Genomic DNA, 20,305 nt, shown 5'->3' on the forward strand with positions numbered 1-20,305 from the left:
TATAGCCATGTCCGCCTGTCCGTCCGTCTGTCCGTCCGTCCGTCTGTCTGTTTGAACGCAAACTAGTCCCTCAAATTTTGAGATATCTCAATGAAATTTGTCACAAGGACGTATTTTTGTATTATACTAGACATTTGTCGGATCCGGTAGGATCGGACCACTATAACATATACATCCCATACAACCGATCGTTCAGATGGAAAGATTTCTGGCCATTTCTCCCTTAATTTAGAAAGTATAAACGTGATACTCGGTGATATATATTTTAATATATCAAAGAAGATTTTCTGAAAAAAATCACTTTGATCGGAGCTATATATAGTATATATCCCATACAACCGATCGTTCAGATAGAAAGATTTTTGGCCATTTCTCCCTTAGTTTCCAATAGAAAAACGTGAAACTTGGTGATATATATTCTAATATAACATAGAAGATTTCCTGTAGAAATAATTTGTAGCGGAGCTATATATAATATATATCCCATACAACCGACCGTTCAAATAAAGGGGTTTTTGCCTTATTTTGTTTTGTTGATTTTCTTTGCCATTTTTTTATATTTATCTTAAAATCGTTTAGGTATGTACATCTGTTCACTATATACTTCTTATCTTATACAGCGCATTGTTTGGAGATTACGAATGGGATAAGATTATTGTTCAGCCCCATTCATCAAAGGTATGAAGTCTTCGACACAGCCGAAGATAGTCCCGTCCTTACTTTTTTTTTTATTATCACGCACATTTTATGGCAATAATGTGCTAAATGCCTCATATTAATGGTTGATGTAGAAATTATTGTTTATTAGTCAAGCAGTTAGTGACAGAAAAATTTGGTAGGTATGTCTGAATATAGATATTAGCGTTGCGTGTTAAAAACACATTTTTTTTTGAGTTTCCGTTTGGAAAGAACACAACTTTTGACAGACCTGAAGTTATTAGCTCGAAACTTCGTGGACATGTAGATACAAAATAAAAATGTGTTGAGCATAAATTTAGTTACCATTTTTTGTATTATGTTCTGTTATTTTCTAAAGTTTTGTTTATCTAATTTTATAATATTACTTACTATTATATTACTTTATATTATATTGATTACCTATTCATCATATCATGGCTTGTCATATCATAACATATCACAATATTACAACACGAGCATATCCTCTCATACATATCAGGAATTTATGAATGAAGGTGATATAATGTGATGTATGAATCTCTAGAAAATTGAGTGCAAAGTTGAAAAAGTAAATATATACAAATGTACCTACGCTAAGGCATTTCTATGTACTGACTTTTATAGGTATGTATATTATTATATCGAATTATATCACGTTGTTAATGTTGCTTCATCAGTAACGGTATAACATATATCACTGTAAATCTTACCCATAATAATATGTCACATCGCATTTTCTATATCTCACGAAGGAGTAGATGAGAGTCATGTAATATATGTTGTAATATGATATCATACCATAGTCTTACTTATCAGATCAGATGCCAGAAGCATCTGAGCTATCGCATCAAGGGACGGTACTCTCATAATGATTTCAAGTGACACTTTCAGCATTGTGATGTTCTTCGAAATAGCAATTGCTCTTCATTTGCACACCTTTTGAACGCGTTTTAAATTGTTCTGAAATAGTGGCAGTAGTTGATTAATTAGTTTAAATATATGTAAGTCATTGTCAGTGCGTTTGGTGCAAATGTGGATACCAACTGTCCCACTCTGCATTCGGTTAGCACCAGTGGATGTTGTCAATAAACCTGTACATCATATTAGGCCATATCACATTACAACGTACATATCATGTGATATCAGGTCATGCCGTACGTGTGGTATCGGAAAGTTATATACCAGGTCATACCGCCAAAAAGGATAAATTAACAAGAGACATCACTTAACATGTTTGCTTCGAACTCAAACTACTCGCTGATTGAGATTGGGTTACTGACATTTCTTTTTATAGCTGTTCGCAAAAACACGGCGAAAACCACGGTAGCCACTTCGGACTCTGTTTGGTGCGCTGGTGCCTTTTTGTAAATTTTGGTGCTTTTTAAGCAAGTAGCCACGATTTTGATATTTTTGTCTTTTTCACTACTGCACAGATTCAAAAATCGTTCAATAATTTAATTGTAGCAGAAGAAAGACGATTCCGGCACATAAAGGAGTACTGTCGGATTTTACAAAAAACAAATTTTGTTGATAGTTGATGAAACAGCGGACTTGTCAGAACGAAAAATTTTGTTTTGGTGGTTAGATATTACGATCGATTAACAGACAATTTTCGTCATAGATTTTAGTCACTATGTCGTAGATTAACGGACGCGACAATGTTAACTTAAGCAACAACACTATATGACATTGAAAATATATTCTTTTCGAGTTATACTTCAAGTTTTAGGTCCAGTCCAGTATACAAAATCTGCATATTTGGATTTTCAAATACGCCATCAAAGTCCGAAGTTGGGGTCCAAAAACCACTTTTAATAAGCGGAGGCATCTACTCTCATATAACTTCCCATCTGTTTATTCTTCCATGTATTTTTATGTCTTTGAAATTAGTAAATTTTTATGCTTGCAACGATGCACAAATCTAGGTTTAGTTGACAGAAATATAGGAGAAACAGTATAAAATAAACCCAAAATTTAAATTTTTGCATTTTGAGTAACCGATTCCTACGATACTATTTTGCTTGGCAGTAATCGACAAATATTTTCACTGCATTCATACACTACAATCAAGAGAAAAATGCTACGTAGTTTGACTGCTTCCTTTTGTTTGTGCATATGCAATCGTTGAATACGCCACCCTCAATTAATCTGTAAAACATTCGTCCTAGACTAATCACATTTTTTGCAGAGCTTTATGGTTTTAATGAAAAAAATTAGTAAAACTCTTGAAAAGTTGCCTTTAAATTTTAGCTTTTATTCTTAGCTTTAAAAAATTCTACTTCGCTTCTTTTAGCCTTTAATTTTTGTCCATATAGCCTTTTTCTGCAAAGAAATTCTGGCAACACTGCTCTAGTGTTTTGACATACGGCGAAAATTAAAATGAAAAGTGGGAAGCAACTGTTAAACATACGAACTGACGTCTCTTGTTATGTATGCTCTTTGGTCATACTCTTTTCCTATGATATAACGTGTGATCATATAGTATCACCTGTTATAATCTTATGGCATATCACATCAAGTTATATGATTATATCAAACCGTTACTTCATTTCATATCATATCATGCCATATCATACCACATTATAGCATATAGTGTGGCCATATAAATCGTTCCCGAGATGGTCGGGCTAGCACTTTAATGGTGCTGTGTTACCGGAGCGTACCGGATCTGTATCCGGCAAAGGACCATCACCAACACTCTCCAAAGATTTCGGGGAGCAATCTTATCGCTACAACAACAACAACATAGCATATCATGTCGTATCATATCACTGGAAATACAAATGTGTCAAAAAAAAATTTTAGAAATAAGGTTTATATTTTTGCAAATTTCGGTAGGTTATACAAAATTTTGTATATATAATATGAAACGTAATTCGGCTGCAGCATGGTTTTCTATAATACGTGTCATTCGTGCAAGGGATTGTCGCATCAGCAGCAGGACCTCAAATGTTTGCGACATCTAACAAGGCAAGATTTTCGTGAAATGATTTTGTTTTGGCGTAAATAACTTCAACTAAATTTGATTTGATTTTCTTTAAGATTCGAAGAAAAATTAGCCTGAGCTAATTCATAAATTTTCAAAATGAGTAAAACTTTGTTTTATAATTAAGTCTTTTTTGTTTTAATAAAAACATTTTTACTTTAATTAACACTAAAACATAATTATATAATATATATAAATAGTAATCAAGAATCTTTAAATTCATTTTTGGCTGCCACTGCGTATGGGTAACAACTTAACGTACAAACAAATTTTATGTCACTTCGGAAGATCTCTAATCATCATATTTGTCTAATTATCTAACTGATTCTAATAAACGCTTACAAAAACAATTTAGCAAGTAAATTTACATATTTACAAAAAGATCTGCCTTAACTATATACAAAACTTACTAAAATAATTGTTTATGGAAGCCTTATGCTAAAACCTACTTATGATTGTAAAAGTACTTCATATGTATGTATTTATATGTATCTTCATATATATGCAAATATATATATCTTCAAGCCTATATATTAAGCTGGGTCGATTTATTAACCTATATCGCGCCGTCGATTTTTCGATAGGTTTTGGGATCAGGAAAAAAAGTTCCACTAATCCTACCCAAAAAAATAATTTTCGAGCCTGCAAAATTTGAGTTTTTGACTTTTTTTCTTTGATTTTTAAGGTTTTTTTCATGACCTACTTAAAAAATTTTCATTTGATTTTGAAATTTTCATGTATACCCTGTCCGACTCAAAATTGTCCGCTAAAAACTTTGGCGATAACAGTTTTTTGAAAAAAAAAATATATATTTTTTGGGTTTTGAGGAGTGTTTTGGTGAAAAATTTTATTTTTTCGCCATTTTTTTAAGGGTTTCTTCAGAAACGTGCAAAAGTGTTGCCGATGAAAACGAATTTGTCTCATAGCTCCTGTCCCACTTAAAATTATGCGATAAAAATGTTGGCATTAACAGTTTTAAAAAAAAAATGTTTTTTTGGTTTTTGGGACTTGTTTTGGTCGAAATCGATTTTTTTCATTTTCAAGGCTCCAAATCATTTTTTATGCATATGTTTCCGTAGACCCACCAATAAGTATACCAAAATGATCAGGGGACGAGCTAAGTTATACAAAATTGCCATACCACAAGCTTACGTATTGGGCATAGATGGTTGTATGAAATCGTCAAGGACGGACATATTTATAATTAAAATCGATTACAACGGACTGTTCAGGTAAGAGGATTATCATCATTTTTTTCGAAATCGATTTTTAGTCCGATTTAGACGATTTTTTCAGACAACCATCTATGCCCAATACGTAAGCTTGTGGTAAAATTTGATGTTGCTAGCTGTTAAAATGAGGCAGAAACGGGGCAGAAATGACGAAAACCCTCTTATTGAACAATCGATTGTATGGGAGGTATATGCTATAGTGGTCCGATCCGGTCGATTCCGACAAATGTCAAATTCCCCATCAAAATATGCCTGCTTACCAAATTTCATCAAGATATCTAAAAAATTGAGGGACTAGTTTGCGTTCAAACAAACGGACAGCCGGTCGGACGGACGGACAGACGGACACGGCAATTTTGTATAACTTAGCTCGTCCCCTGATCATTTTGGTATACTTATTGGTGGGTCTACGGAAACATATACATAAAAAATGATTTGGAGCCTTGAAAATGAAAAAAATCGATTTCGACCAAAACAAGTCCCAAAAACCAAAAAAAAACAATTTTTTTTAAAAACTGTTAATGCCAACATTTTTATCGCATAATTTTAAGTGGGATAGGAGCTATGAGACAAATTCCTTTTCATCGGCAACACTTTTGCACGTTCCTGAAGAAACCCTTAAGAAAAAAAAAATGGCGAAAAATAAATTTTTTCACCAAAACTCTCCTCAAAACTCAAAATATATATATATATATATTTTTTTTTTTTTTCAAAAAACTGTTATCGCCAAAGTTTTAAGCGGACAATTTTGAGTCGGACAGGGTATACATGAAAATTTTAAAATCAAATGAAAATTTTTTAAGTAGGTCATGAAAAAACCTTAAAAATCAAAGAAAAAAAAAGTCAAAAAACTCAAATTTTGCAGGCTCGAAAATTATTTTTTTGGGTATGCTTAGTGGAACTTTTTTCCTGAGCCCAAAACCTATCGAAAAATCAATGGTGCGATATGGATTAACTTTCGTCCATGCAAATCAACCCAGCTTACTATATATACATATCCTTCAAGTTTAAGCTCACTTATGTATGTACATTTGTTAGTTTGAATTTGATCAAACGTGTTTGATAAGTGTTGCTGTGTGATTTTATAAAGAAAATATACGTAGATGCCTACTAATATTAACTATAGTAGCGTAAGCCTAAAAGTATGCTTCAAAAATTTAACTTTTATATTTTTGTTATTTGTGCGTTTTAAGCATACCTTAAACGTATGTTCTAAAATTGATGATTATACTTACTTTATATTATTTATACATACATACGCTTAACTTATACAGATGATTCGTAGATAACAATTTTTAAGACTTTTGGTTGATTCTCTTGCGCTTCCTTGACTTCTCTGAGCAGTGCATTTGTGATGGCTTCCAGAGCGGCAATATCGGCATTGGGATCCTTTTTCGAGCCAGTATTCCACTTGGGCATGGAAACCTTTGTGACGTGATCGAAGAAAATAAATTTATTTGAAGTAAATATTGTATAGTACATGAGCAAAGGTATGCCCGAAGACCGGGTCTTAAGTGAGTCAGAGCTTCAATTAAGATATAAAATTTGATAAAGATGTATTTTGAAATATAATATAATAAACAATATATAAAAAATCTAAGAACATAAAAATTTAATTGCCTTAAAAAGCAGGCTTTGCGAAATGATTGAAGCAAAAGCAAGAACAATCGCCTTAAAAAGAATAAAAAGAATTGCTTTTACTAATAATCAAGATATTATCATTGTTTTAGCAAGAGGCTTATCAGATGCTATAACTTTCGTTAGCAAAAAATCGACTACTGAGTGTGTTATCACCCTATTTCGACTGCTGTTATCAAAATGCCATCCCCCAGGAAACTTTTAAAAAGCGCCCTACATCAGAATTTGTTTCAGGAGCGCCTCTTGTGGGATTTTCTTTTTACAAAAACGTTCTTTCTCAGCATGATTGTAATAAATTTTAGGCTGAGGTAGTTCTTTAACCAAATTTCGATATAGAAGACTTTCAAATTACCAGCCGAGATAGGGTATTACTTCACTCAGATGCACTAATGGTATTTTTATTTGTAAGTATAACAAATTTTTTGGGATATCGCAGTAAAACTTGAAATGTGAGTGTAATTTTCCCGCTTTTACCGCCTTAAGTTCAGCTAGATTAATGAATCTGTCCAGTGCACAAAGTTGAGAATGGGATAAAAATAATGTAAAAAAGTAGACGTGGTTATCGTGCGAAACCAACCTGTAGAAGGTAAGCAGACTAAAACCACTGACCTCTATCTGCCAACAAATCGCACATAGCCATAAACCAAACACCCACTTAACGCGCGTATTTCACGAATACGCACGAGCTGTTTAGCTGCTGGCTATGCAAACAAGATGTGCCTTAAGGAACTGCTAACTACAATGAAAGATTATAAAAGCTTACAACTAAGCACAATCATGATAGAACGGAATTGAACAATGAAGACTTTTATATTTGTTGCGCAAGATGCGCACGGCTCCGGTTCGTAAGCTGTACTAGGCGAGAAGCAGTTTTTATCATCAGGTAGTTTGCAACCTTGAGACGTTTCTGACACTTTGACAACTTTAATAAGAGATAATTTGCACAGCTTTCTATCTTTATAGCACTTATCGCTTACACTCTGTCGTAAGCATTAAACATTCTCCACACATACTCATAAAAAATATAAAAGGTTTGATTAAAATGTTTTTCATTTCCATAAAAAAATTATTTTTAATAAATATGGGGGGTTATTTGCAGCTTGGAAAAATAAAAACTTTATTTTATGTACAAACAAGGCCTACAGGTAGTATTTTTTTAATTTCACATAATCTATAGAAAGATAAAGTATCAAAGAATTGAAAAGAATGTCAAAGAAAATTGTTAGTAAAAAATTTTTATTTACAGCAACAATTGAAATTGAGCTTAACAAGTAAAGAAGGCTAAGTTCGAGTGTAACCGAACATTACATACTCAACTGAGAGCTTTGGAGACAAAATAAGGGAAAATAACCATTTAGCAAAATGAACCTAGGGTAACCCTGGAATGTGTTTGTATGACATTGGTTTCAAATGGAAGGTACTAAAGAGTATTTTAAAAGGGAGTGCGCCATAGTTCTATAGGTGGACGCAATTTCAGGATATCGCCATAAAGGTGGACCAGAGGTTGTTGTTGTTGTTGTTGTTGTAGCAATGCTCGCCCCACCTAATAGGCGCGACCGATCACAAATTGTCATCAATATCCTCTAACGGGAGTCCAAGGAAACTTGCCGTTTCAACAGGGGTGGACCATAAGGAAAGGGGTGTTAGAGGCGTTGGTTCCACATTACAATTAAAGAGATGGTTGGTGTCATGTGGGGACACATTGCAAGCAGGGCATACATTTTGTATGTCGGGGTTGATTCTGGATAGGTAAGAGTTTAACCTGTTACAGTATCCAGAACGAAGTTGAGCAAGAGTGACACGCGTTTCCCTGGGGAGTATGCGTTCCTCTTCTGCGAGTTCTGGATATTTTTCTTCAAGTACTGGATTCACCGGGCAATTCCCGACATAAAGGTCCGACGCCTGTCTATGGAGTTCACCAAGGACCTGCTTGTGTTTTTCCGCTTCATACGGCTGGGTTCTCAGGTGCCGTATTTCCTCAAAATGCTTACGGAGATGACTCCTTAGGCCCCTAGGCGGTGCTGGTTCGTCAATCAGATGTCTGTTGGGATGCCCAGGTTTCTGGGTATTCAACAGAAACTGTTTGGTCAGCATCTCATTTCTCTCCCTGATGGGGAGTATTCTCGCCTCATTATGCAGATGGTGTTCTGGGGACATAAGAAGACAGCCCGTGGCGATTCTGAGAGCAGTATTTTGGCAGGCCTGTAGTTTCTTCCAGTGGGTGGTTTTTAGGCTTGGCGACAATATGGGTGACGCGTAGCACGTAATCGGCTGGCTAATTGCTTTGTATGTGGTCAAGAGCGTTTCTTTATCTTTTCCCCAGGTACTGCCAGCAAGGGATTTGAGGATTTTATTACGGCTCTGAATTCTTGGAACAATTGCGGTTGCGTGCGTACCAAAATGTAGATCCTGATCAAACGTCACACCCAAGATTTTGGGGTGTAGGACAGTCGGTAGCGTAGTGCCATCGACGTGGATGTTCAATATGGTCGACATTTGGGGCGTCCATGTTGTAAATAAGGTCGCGGAAGATTTAGTCGGTGACAATGCCAGGTTTCGCGAGGCGAAAAAACTGGAGAGATCAGGGAGATAGCCGTTTATTTTATTGCATAGCTCATCGATCTTTGGGCCTGGGCCTGTGGCCATTATTGTGCAGTCATCGGCGTAGGAAATGATTGTGACTCCTTCCGGTGGTGAAGGTAGCTTAGATATGTAGAAATTAAACAAAAGCGGGGATAGGACACCACCCTGTGGCACCCCTTGTTTAATTCTCCTTTGTTTTGATGTTTCGTTTCTGAATTGCACCGATGCCTGCCGACCACCCACTGAGTTTGTGTTTATGTGCGTGTCTATTGGCTCTCCGTCTATCTTTGTCGACCGTAGGATGCATTATATATTGTCGGCAGAAAGCGCTCGCGCATTTTTTCGCATCCGACAGCACCTTATCGCCAAAGGCGATGGAAACTTTGTCTTTGTGCTTAGTCGGATTCGATAGGGACTTTACGGTGGACCAAAGTTTACCTACACCGGTAGAGAGGTTACAACCTCTTAGGTGCTCTTCCCATTTCGCCCGCTTGTGTTCGTCCACAAGCAATCTGATGCGTTGGTTTATATCCCTTATTTGGGGGTCGCCTGGATCAAGCTGTCTTATAAGGTCGCGTTCCCTCGCTAAGCTCGCGGCCTCCGCCGGGAAGTGGGGCCGGATTTCGGGAATTCTCCCGGCGGGAATGAAATGTGCCGAGGCGGATTCAATGACCTTACGGAAGGCACGCTCCCCTTGGCGGGCATCAGTCGGGATAGGGAGGGCAGCAAAGCTGCTGTCTGTTGCAGATTTATATTCTTCCCACTTTCCTTTTTTGAAGTTTATGAAAGTGCGTTTTTCGGTGACGATGAAGTCGGCAGTACGCTCGAACGAAATAAGTATGGGCAGGTGGTCGGATGCCAATGTTACCATCGGCTGCCAGTTGACGCAGTTTACGAGTTCTGCGCTCACGATTGAGATATCTGGTGAGCTACGACAGCTTCCTACCATACGTGTGGGGGCGTCTCCGTTTATTGTGCAGAACGTCGTTTCGTCTATTTGATCCGCCAACATCTCACCCCTACTGTCCGCCCGCAAGTTTGAATGCCATAGGTCGTGATGAGCATTGAAATCGCCTAAGATAATGCGATTGTTGCCAGTGAGTAAGGCCTCGATATTAGGGCGGTATCCACTGGGGCAACAGGTGACAGGAGGGATGTAGATGTTGATGATTTCTAGATTTGCATCGCCTGACCGGACAGATAGGCCTTGACGTTCTAAGACATTGTCACTGCGGTCGATGCCAGGATCAAATATATGATATTGCACAGAGTGGTGTATAATAAACGCGAGGCCGCCTCCATTTCCGCTCTCGCGGTCTTTCCTGTGGACATTATAACCAGAGCAGGTCTGCAATGCAGATCCTGCTGTGAGTTTAGTCTCTTGAATCGCAGCAATGTGGATGTTGTGCCGCTTCATGAAATCGACTATCTCCGTAATCTTCCCAGTTAGTCCATTACAGTTGAACTGCAGAATTCTGAAGTACATGAGGGGTGACGCCGCCACTCTAGGGGTAAGCCAGGGGTGACTACGCCTAGGTTGTGGAAGGCCAGGACGCAATTGCTGTTGTGGCCTTGGGACTGGGCGCCCTTGGGCAAGCATTGGGGTACCCGGATGATTTGGGTTTGCAACCTGGCAACATGGCGCGATGAAACCCGTCGGAGGGTTGCCGTCGCGGAGACCAGAACATCTAGGAAAGTGGCACCACCCAAGGCAGGAGCTGCATTGAGCGGATGTCGCAAACCTATATATTCTGTGCTGGCAGACGGTGCAAACGGAGGCAGGGACTAAGAGTCTGTTTCCCTGAACTGCACGATTGCTGCCAGAAAAGAGGGGGGGGGAGAAGAAGACGGGGGCAGGGGCTGATGCTCAGCATTGCTACCAGCTCTACTACGAAGGTAGTAGTTATGAGTGGTATCAGCTGTTTGAGTTGTTGGCGCCGTGGGGCGCGAGCAGCAGCGGGTACTTGTTGTGGCTTGCTGAGCAGCGAAGCTGCTGGAAGGTAGTGGGGATACGCTTAGGCGTAGACTACGGGACGCCCTTGGGCGTGAGCAGCAAGGAGCCACAAAAGATTTATAAAAGTTACGTGGACGTCGGGTTTTGGGATCAAGCCCAGAACAACCTGTCCGATGCAACCATCCCTTGCACGAGACACACTGAACAGAGTATGACCGTCCTAAAAAGATTCTTTTCTGGCAAATGCAGCAAAACCATTTCTCATGACCGGGGTCAGGAGACGGACCCGGATTGGGTTCGATACCTTCCCGGAGTAAGAGAATATGTAGCAGTCCTGCTGCAAGGAGCTGCTGGGAGGATAACAATTTGTGGGAGGGACGAAACAAATTAAATGGGGTCACACTGAAATGACAGTCCTTGGTCGGGAAAAATCCCGAGTCGCTCCGGTACATAGAACCGACTGCCTTGGGAAGCGTGGACCAGAGGTGACTAGAATGTGTTTGGACGATATGGGTATAAAATGAAAGGTGTTAATGAGTATTTTAAGAGGGAGTGGGCCTTAGCTCTATAGGTGGACGCCTTTTCGAGATATCGCCATAAAGTTGGAACAGGGGTGACTCTAGAATGCGTTTGTACGATATGGGTATCAAATGAAAGGTGCTAATGATTATTTAAAAGGCAGTGGGCCTTAGTTCTATAGGTGGACGACTTTTCGAGATAACGCCATAAAGGTGGACCAGAGGTGACTTTATAATGTGTGTGTACGTTATGGGTATCAAATTAAAAGTATTAATGAGGATTTTAAAAGAGAGTGGCCCTTAGTTGTATATGTGAAAGCGTTTTCGAGATATCGACCAAAATGTGGACCAGGTTGACCCAGACCATCATCTGTCGGGTACCGCTAATTTATTTATATATGTAATACCACGAACAGTATTCCTGCCAAGATTCCAAGGGCTTTTGATTTCGCCCTGTAGAACTTTTTCATTTTCTTCTACTTGATATGGTAGGTGTCAAACCCATTTTACAAATTTGTTCCTAAGTTACATTTTGCGTCAATAAACCAATCCAATTACCATTTTTCATCTCTTTTTTCATATTTGGTACAGAATTATGGCATTTTTTTTTTTCATTTTTCGCAATTTTCGATATCGCAAAAGTGGGCGTGGTCATAGTCGGATTTCGGCCATATTTTAAACCATGATAAAGTGAGTTCAGATAAGTACGTGAACTAAATTTAGTTAAGATATATCGATTTTTGCTCAAGTTATCGTGTTAACGGCCGAGCGTGAGGACAGACGGTCGACTGTGTATAAAAACTGGGCGTGGCTTCAACCGATTTCGCCCATTTTCACAGAAAACAGTTACCGTCATAGAATCTATACACACACCAAATTTCACAAGGATTGGTGAATTTTAGTTCGACTTATGGCCTTAAAAGTATTCTAGACGAATTAAATGAAAAAGGGCGGAGCCACGCCCATTTTGAAATTTTGTTTTATTTTTGTATTTGGTTGCACCATATCATTACTGGAGTTGAATGTTGGCATAATTTACCTATATACTGTAAAGATTTTAAATTTTTTGTTAAAATTAGACTTTAAAAAATTTTTTTTTTTAAAAGTGGGCGTGTTCTTCATCCGATTTTGCTAATTTTTATTGAGCGCACAAATAGTAATAGGAGCAACATGCCTGCCAAACTTCATCATGATATCTTCAACGACTGCAAAATTACAGCTTGTAAAACTTTTAAATTACCTTCTTTTAAAAGTGGGCAGTGCCACGTCATAAGGTCAACGCACCTACCAAAAATTTCATCGCTTTACCCGTCGTTGGTAATGAATTATCGCATTTTTTCGGTTTTTCGAAATTTTTGATATCGAAAAAGTGGGCGTGGTAGTAGTCCGATTTCCTTCATTTTAAATAGCGATCTGAGATGAGCGCCCAGGAACCTATATACCAAATTTCATCAAGATACCTCAAAATTTACTCAAGTTATCGTGTTTACAGACGGACGGACAGACGGACGGACAGACGGACATGGCTAAATGAATTTCTTTTTTCACCCAGATCATTTTGATATGTAGAAGTCTATATCTATTTCGATTAGTTTATGCCGTTACGGATTACCTTTGTGCAAACAAAGTTAATATACTCTGTGAGCTCTGATCAGCTGAGTATAAAAATGGCAAATCACTGCATGTCCGAATATTGCATTTTTATTACATTTTACAGCACTCTACTGGGTACTAAACCAAACCAATTTTGTTTACGATCCATAACAGAGATGCCCAATGCCAGCAGAGCTTCAAATACAATTGCAATTTTCTTGTTGTAGTTTATTTGTACAAAAAGAATGTTTGGTCATAGAACATAGAACGCATGAGATGTTTACTGAAAGCTAAAACTGATTGACCGCTTGCTTCACTGAATGTCCGTCGCTGCGATCACACGATATGTAGGTGGACACCGAATAGTTTTCCGAAGCTTTCGAGGACACCATAAATCTACGTTGCCACTTATTCAGTTTTTTTTTTTTTGTATCCGAAAGTGTATAATCCTTAAAAAAATATATCTTTTTTTCGTACCTTCGTCTTCTTATAAATTAGTGCATGCAGACAAAACCCGATAATAAGTGAAAAAGGATAGTTCATTGGGAAAATTTTCACAGTTGTGCTGTTTTATATACATATTTGAAAAGGTATACATTTATTCTTATACGATTTGGAATGAAAATCGGGTTATAGCTAACAGAGTTATAGGCTCGCAAGAGCCCAAAGGTACAAAAAAAGTTTTTTTTCCCCGTAACTCACGGTTTTTGGTGGTGTCAGAGAATTTTTTGTATGCAGTCATTCTTCGATCTTCGAGATCTTAAAAAAAATGGTATGACTTCCCAAGTATTTTCACTTTTGTCTTTTTTGTTAGACTGTGTTATCAGAGGATATTCAAAATTTAAAATGAAAATGTAGAAGCTACGTAGGGCTTTACTTCGAAACTGTCACAAAGGTAAGAAATATAAATCAAAGTTTGAAGAACTGTCACAAAAATTTTAAAATTTTTAGTCAGAAATTCTATAATACACTCGATAAATTAAAATCTGAACTTTCCGAGACATTTTTGAGTGCTTCCAACTTGCATGGACATAAAATTGCATATTCATAATTTTTTTTAGAAATTCTAGCTGAAAGTTTGTAGTTTTCATTACAGTTCTTGAAGGAAAGTTAGTAACTTGTGATACAAATTTCTGGTTCGAAACTAGACCTAAAGTGACAAATAAGTACTACATAGTTCGTTGGTAACTAGATTTTCTCCTGTTATAAAATCGACAGTTTGGGTTTTTATATTTCATATATAGCATATATTTGAGAAATACGCCACCAATAAAAAAAACTGCTATCAGCTTTAAGGAGCTTCGACTATGAGTATGCCTTTTTCCCCTGCACTTTCTCACCCGTTCGGAACTATCGAAAAAGGGGATAATATCCTAAATTCGCAACCAACAAAATAGTATCAAAAAAAATCAAGATCTTAGCTATAAATTTGTACACTATTTCAGGATTATCGAAAAAGCGCCAATAAACAACTATTTCTGAAGTGGAAATTTGTATATAGTACGGAACTAGAAAAAAGGTATGCATCGGGGACAATTCTCACCGCCTAGGCAGTGGCGTAGTGAGGTTTTCTTGCGACCGGTGCAAAACATTTTTTTGGCGAAATATGTATTAGAAAATTCACCCAAATTCTTACAACTTCTTTCTAAGTCGTTATTATTCTTGTTTAACATATTGTAACGATTTTACTGAAATTCCGCTTCTTTCAAATCTTCTACTAACGTTCGAATCACTAAACTGTTGAATAAATAACACCACTATTCAGTAATGCAAAATGGTCTTTATTAAAGTACTTCACAATAAATAACTACTATTGCTCGACAGATAGCGTGCTTAATTAAAACTGACTCTCGCGCCTCTACTGTTGGCGCTTTTATACTCTGTGATTTCATTGTTGCAGCTTCAAGGCGCTTCCAGAATTTACTTAGTTACTGCCATATAATTATAACTACAGATGCACTTGTATAGCTTCTCATCTACGCGTGTATTTGTGAGCGATACTTCCACAATTACAATTGCATACTTTTGGGAGCATCTCAGATAAGATATCTACATGTATTTGTGCGTTGCTTCTCCGCTGCGTAGACATAATGATTGATTCGTTTATGTAGATACATAATGATTGATTTATGGATGTGCATACAAGTCACTCTTAGCATCGGCTTAGAGATGACAGTACCCCTTATTGTTGCTAATATTCGCAACAATATGTTTACAATTTAGTCGTGTAAATCTGGTACGTTTTTTTTATTGTAGACGATCGAGAACACTCTGCGGAAAGACTAACATGCGGCACCTTCTTACACGTTTTACTATATCAATATCACATTTTTCACAAAGAGGCTTCACTTTTTCTATTGCTTCTGCACAGAGAGTGTCTCGAATTTCGGATAGTTCAGTCGCTAATGATTTAAGATCATGATACGCTTCTCTAAAATACATCCCCGGATCTTGTAATCTGAGCTGCACACGATCAATCCTCCTTAAGATTTCATACCAGAAATGAACTAATGTTATGGAACTAAAATCTAGTATATTTAGCAACAGAGCTGTAGCTTCGCGTCTGGTGTCACTTGTGGTGTTAGTGTCCTCTGCTTATTGTTTATCCACTTGAAATTTTTTGAGTCTTTGTATCCACTCATTAAAAATGTATCCAAATAGCTACAATTGTATCAAAACGGCAACCCTGATCGTAGTCCTATTTATAGATTTAAACGATTTCGAAGATCTGCCTTTTGAGCCTTTGTACTTTGTACTTGTTATCTTATCAATTTAAATAGAAAAAGGAATGCAGACTACAACTACATTTTTGCTTTTTTAAAGCTCAATAAATTAAAACAAGTAAGGAAGGCTAAGTTCGGTTATAACCGAACATTACATACTCAGCTGAGAGCTTTGGAGACAAAATAAGGGAAAATCACCATTTAACAGAATTAACCTAGGGTAACCCTGGAATGTGTTTGTATGACATGGGTATCAAATGAAAGGTGTTAATGAGTATTTTAAATGGGAGTGGGTCTTAGTTCTATAAGTGGACGCCTTTTTTCCAATTCAATCACCATGTTTCATACCTTTTTTCGTATTTGGTATAGAATATGGCATTTTTTTTCATTTTTCGAAATTTTATATATCGAAAAAATGGTCGTGGTCATAGTCGGATTTCGTCCATTTTTAATACCAAGACAAAGTAAGTTCAGATAAGTACGTGAACTAAGTTTAGTAAAGATATATCGATTTTTGCTCAAGTTATCGTGTCTACGGACAGACGGACCGACGGACGGACGGACGGACAGACATGGCTAAATGAATTTCTTTTTTCGCACAGATCATTTTGATATATAGAAGTCTATATCTATCTCGATAACTTTATGCCGTTACGGATTACCGTTATGCGAACATAATTAATATACTCTGTGAGCTCTGCTCAGCTGAGTATAAAAATACGTTCGGATTGATCCCATTTCGAACATCGTTACCCAATACCTATGTTTATTAAAGGCAAAAATCGAAAATCGGAAAAATTGCTTTTTTGCTTTAGGATTAATCTCTACTAAGAAAATGGCTTGCTCTAGTACCCAGGAATTTGTCGTATAGTGTTATTTGTATTATTATTATTATACTCAGTTGAGCAGAGCTCACAGAGTATATTAACTTTGATTGTATAACGGTTGGTTTTACAGGTATAAAGGAATCGAGATAGATATAGACTTCCATATATCAAAATCATCAGGATCGAAAAAAAAATTGAATGAGCCATGTCCGTCCGTCCGTCTGTCCGTTAACACGATAACTTGAGCAAATTTTGAGGTATCTTGATGAAATTTGGTATGTAGGTTCCCGGGCAGTCATCTCAGATCGCTATTTAAAATGAACGACATCGGACTATAACCACGCCCACTTTTTCAATATCGAAAATTTCGAAAAACAGAAAAAATTCGATAATTCATTGCCAAAGACAGACAAGGCGATGAAATTTGGTAGGTGTGTTGACCCTATGACGCAGAATAGAAAATTAGTAAAATTTTGGACAATGGGCGTGGCACCGCCCACTTTTTAAAGAAGGTAATTTAAAAGTTTTGCAAGCTGTAATTTGGCAGTCGTTGAAGATATCATGATTTAATTTGGCAGGAACGTTACTCCTATTACTATATGTATACTTAATAAAAATTTGCAAAATCGGAGAACGACCACGCCTATTTAAAAATAAAAATTTTTTTAAGTAAAATTTTAACAAAAAATTCAATATCTTTACAGTATATAAGTAAATTATGTCAACATTCAACTCGAGTAATGATATTGTGCAATAAAATACAAAAATAAAAGAAAATGTCAAAATGGGCGTGGCTCCGCCCTTTTTCATTTAGTTTGTCTAGGATACTTTCAATGCCATAAGTCGAACAAAAATTTACCAATCCTTGTGAAATTTGGTAGGAGCTTAGATCCTAGGACGATAACTGTTTTGTGAAAAAGGGCGAAATCGGTTGAAGCCACGCCCAGTTTTTTTACACAGTCGTCCGTCTGTCCTTCCGCTCGGCCGTTAATACGATAACTTGAGCAAAAATTGATATATCTTTACTAAACTCAGTTCTCGTACTTATCTGAACTCACTTTGTATTGGTGTAAAAAATGGACGAAATCCGACTATGACCACGCCCACTTTTTCGATATCGAAAGTTACGAAAAATTAAAAAAATGCCATAATTCTATACCAAATACGAAAAAAGGGATGAAACATGGTAATTGGATTGGTTTATTGACGCAAAATATAACTTTAGAAAAAACTTTGTAAAATGGGTGTGACACCTACCATATTCAGTAGAATAAAATGAAAAAGTTCTGCAGGGCGAAATAAAAAACCCTTGAAATCTTGGCAAGAATACTGTTCGTGGTATTGCATATATAAATAAATTAGCGAAACCCGACAGATGATGTTCTGGGTCACCCTGGTCCACATTTTGGTCGATATCTCGAAAACACCTTCACATATACAACTACCACCACTCCCTTTTAAAACCCTCATTAATTCCTTTAATTTGATACCTACTATTTTCATCATCTTAAGCAAATAATCCAACTATTTACATAATTAAATAAATGTTCTCCGTAACTAAAGTTTGTAACAAAAATATGTGCACAGATTCATACATATGTATTTACATACCGTTAACACTTTTTGCAATGCCATATAATCCAAGCCATAGCCAGCAGTTTCGCCCAGTCGCCGTAGAGTCTCCGCCATTGGACCGGAAAGTTCCTATAAACAAAGAAAAAGAAAACAAAACAAATAAAACCAGACTGGTAAAAGTGCACCGAAAAATAAATAAAAATAAAAACCATTCCCAATAATTGATGAAAAAGTTTTTGTAATTGATTTAAGCGCAGCGTGTAGAGTCAGCCGCTAACGCAGCTAATAATATCCGTTACACACAGCATGCAGACACTCACTTGCAATTTAGCCCAACTGGTGGCATATTGTCGTCGCACTAACTCAATAATGGTGGAAGTCAGCGCCAGACCGACAAGAATGTACAAAGTGCAAAGTAACATATAATTTGGTTTTTCTGTAAGGAGAAAGAAGAGAGAAATATATTTGTTGTCAAAACTTTTTGAAGGAAATCCGGATACAAAGCAAAATAATTAATATACATAAATTAGAGTTCTGTATAAATCCACTTTCCACATGGGACCAATACTACGGCTTCCTCTCGGAGACACTTTTGTTCATTGTGCATGCCATCGGTAAGTGTCGCGTGGAGGACCATTATTTCAACCATAGGCTTCCTCATAAGTCTTCAATAAACGATTTACTTTAGCTTATAAGCTTAAGCAAAGAAAGATACACCTTCCTTCCTCTGCTAGACTGTCGAAAAACAGTGAGAGAAAGTGATGAAACGACTTATGTTGCTTCTGTCAGTATCTTCTGTAGAGAAAAAAGCTCGTCCTTTCCTATGCAAACATGGCCATCCAAAGCTAGTTCGTTACTCTAATGATAACTAATCAGGAGGCCTTACCGAGTTGTTCACCTAGTTTATACCTTTTTCGGTATCTTTATAGACCATCCTATCTTCAAATTTTATTTCGTTCAATATTGCTGTGCCCAGAGATATAACGTAGGAAGGCACAGAGGTGCCTAATAGTTGCCAACGAGGCTCCGTACCATATCCGATTTTACCAAGCTGGCATCTAATACCTTTAAGGCTGTTGAAAGGATGTCCATTCTCTAAGCGTGCAGGCCCAGCGTCCAGTGTACCATGATTGCGGCAGTAATTCTATAAATGTTCTTAAACGAGGAGATTTAGGCCGATCTTCTTTTTAAATCTGCGCCGTGCTCATTTTTATTTGCCCCGACAAATTGGCGGGACAAGACCAACATTTTTTATGTCGACTCTTACCGGTATCTGCAAGCAGATGGAGTATCCCTGAGAAGCTTTCAATGGCAGAAATACGCATGGAAAATCTTGGAGGCTTGAACCCATAACCTTCACTGTGGTAGGCGGAGACCGCTGCCACCACACCACGGCGACCGCCAAGGAACACCAGTCATGGACGGCTATATCCTTAAATCCGTTATGTTTGTTTCTTTTAATAGATTTGAGTGGATACTGCATCTCGACCGCCTTAGCAGCCTACAGTAACGAATCTGAATTTAGCAGTTTGTCTGCGCTCTCGTTGCTTTCAAATTCTACACATATGAGCACAATGTGTGACAAGTTTTCTGCATCACTAAGAGTCCTCTTGAATACCCCCACTGAGCCTGTTTCCAGGAGTCCACAAGTTCTTTATATACCCAGTACTTCCGCTTGGATGGAAAGAGAAACAATAAGCTGATCTGAGAAAACACCAGCTCCCATGACGCAGACCATTTTGGACTCGTCGGTGAGGAGCAAGTTGTCCCCATCACTTTCGCCAAAGAATGATTCCTCCAGAGATTCAAGTTAACAGGAACGAAAAAATTTCGCCAAATTCTGACGAAGACTGCACAGTGAATTATATAGTATATAAAGACATACCGCAGGGACTGCTATTAGACAGTGACCCTTCATAGCCCTAACCTTTACTGATAGATGAGCCTATGGGGACCCGTCGGACCACGTGCTGTTCACTTCCAGCCCGAAATCTTCGC

At 37.5% G+C, this 20,305-nt stretch overlaps 1 protein-coding gene across 7 annotated transcripts in view; it reads right to left on the reverse strand.

Annotated features, from left to right (window-relative positions):
• Positions 1–3,900: 3,900 nt before the first annotated feature.
• LOC137251255 (TWiK family of potassium channels protein 7) overlaps positions 3,901–20,305 on the reverse strand; it is a 157,945-nt gene continuing 141,540 nt past the window's right edge. For all 7 annotated transcript variants that reach the window (XM_067785545.1, XM_067785544.1, XM_067785547.1 and 4 more), the window contains 3 exons: positions 18,628–18,743; positions 18,344–18,436; positions 3,901–6,321 (listed from right to left, as the gene is read on the reverse strand). In XM_067785545.1, the coding sequence (XP_067641646.1) occupies positions 6,163–6,321; positions 18,344–18,436; positions 18,628–18,743 (368 nt within the window). In that variant the 3' untranslated portion in view covers positions 3,901–6,162. The remainder of the gene's footprint in view (positions 6,322–18,343; positions 18,437–18,627; positions 18,744–20,305) is intronic.

This window comes from Eurosta solidaginis, chromosome 4 (assembly GCF_040869045.1).
Source record: "Eurosta solidaginis isolate ZX-2024a chromosome 4, ASM4086904v1, whole genome shotgun sequence".
Classification (NCBI taxonomy): domain Eukaryota; kingdom Metazoa; phylum Arthropoda; class Insecta; order Diptera; family Tephritidae; genus Eurosta; species Eurosta solidaginis.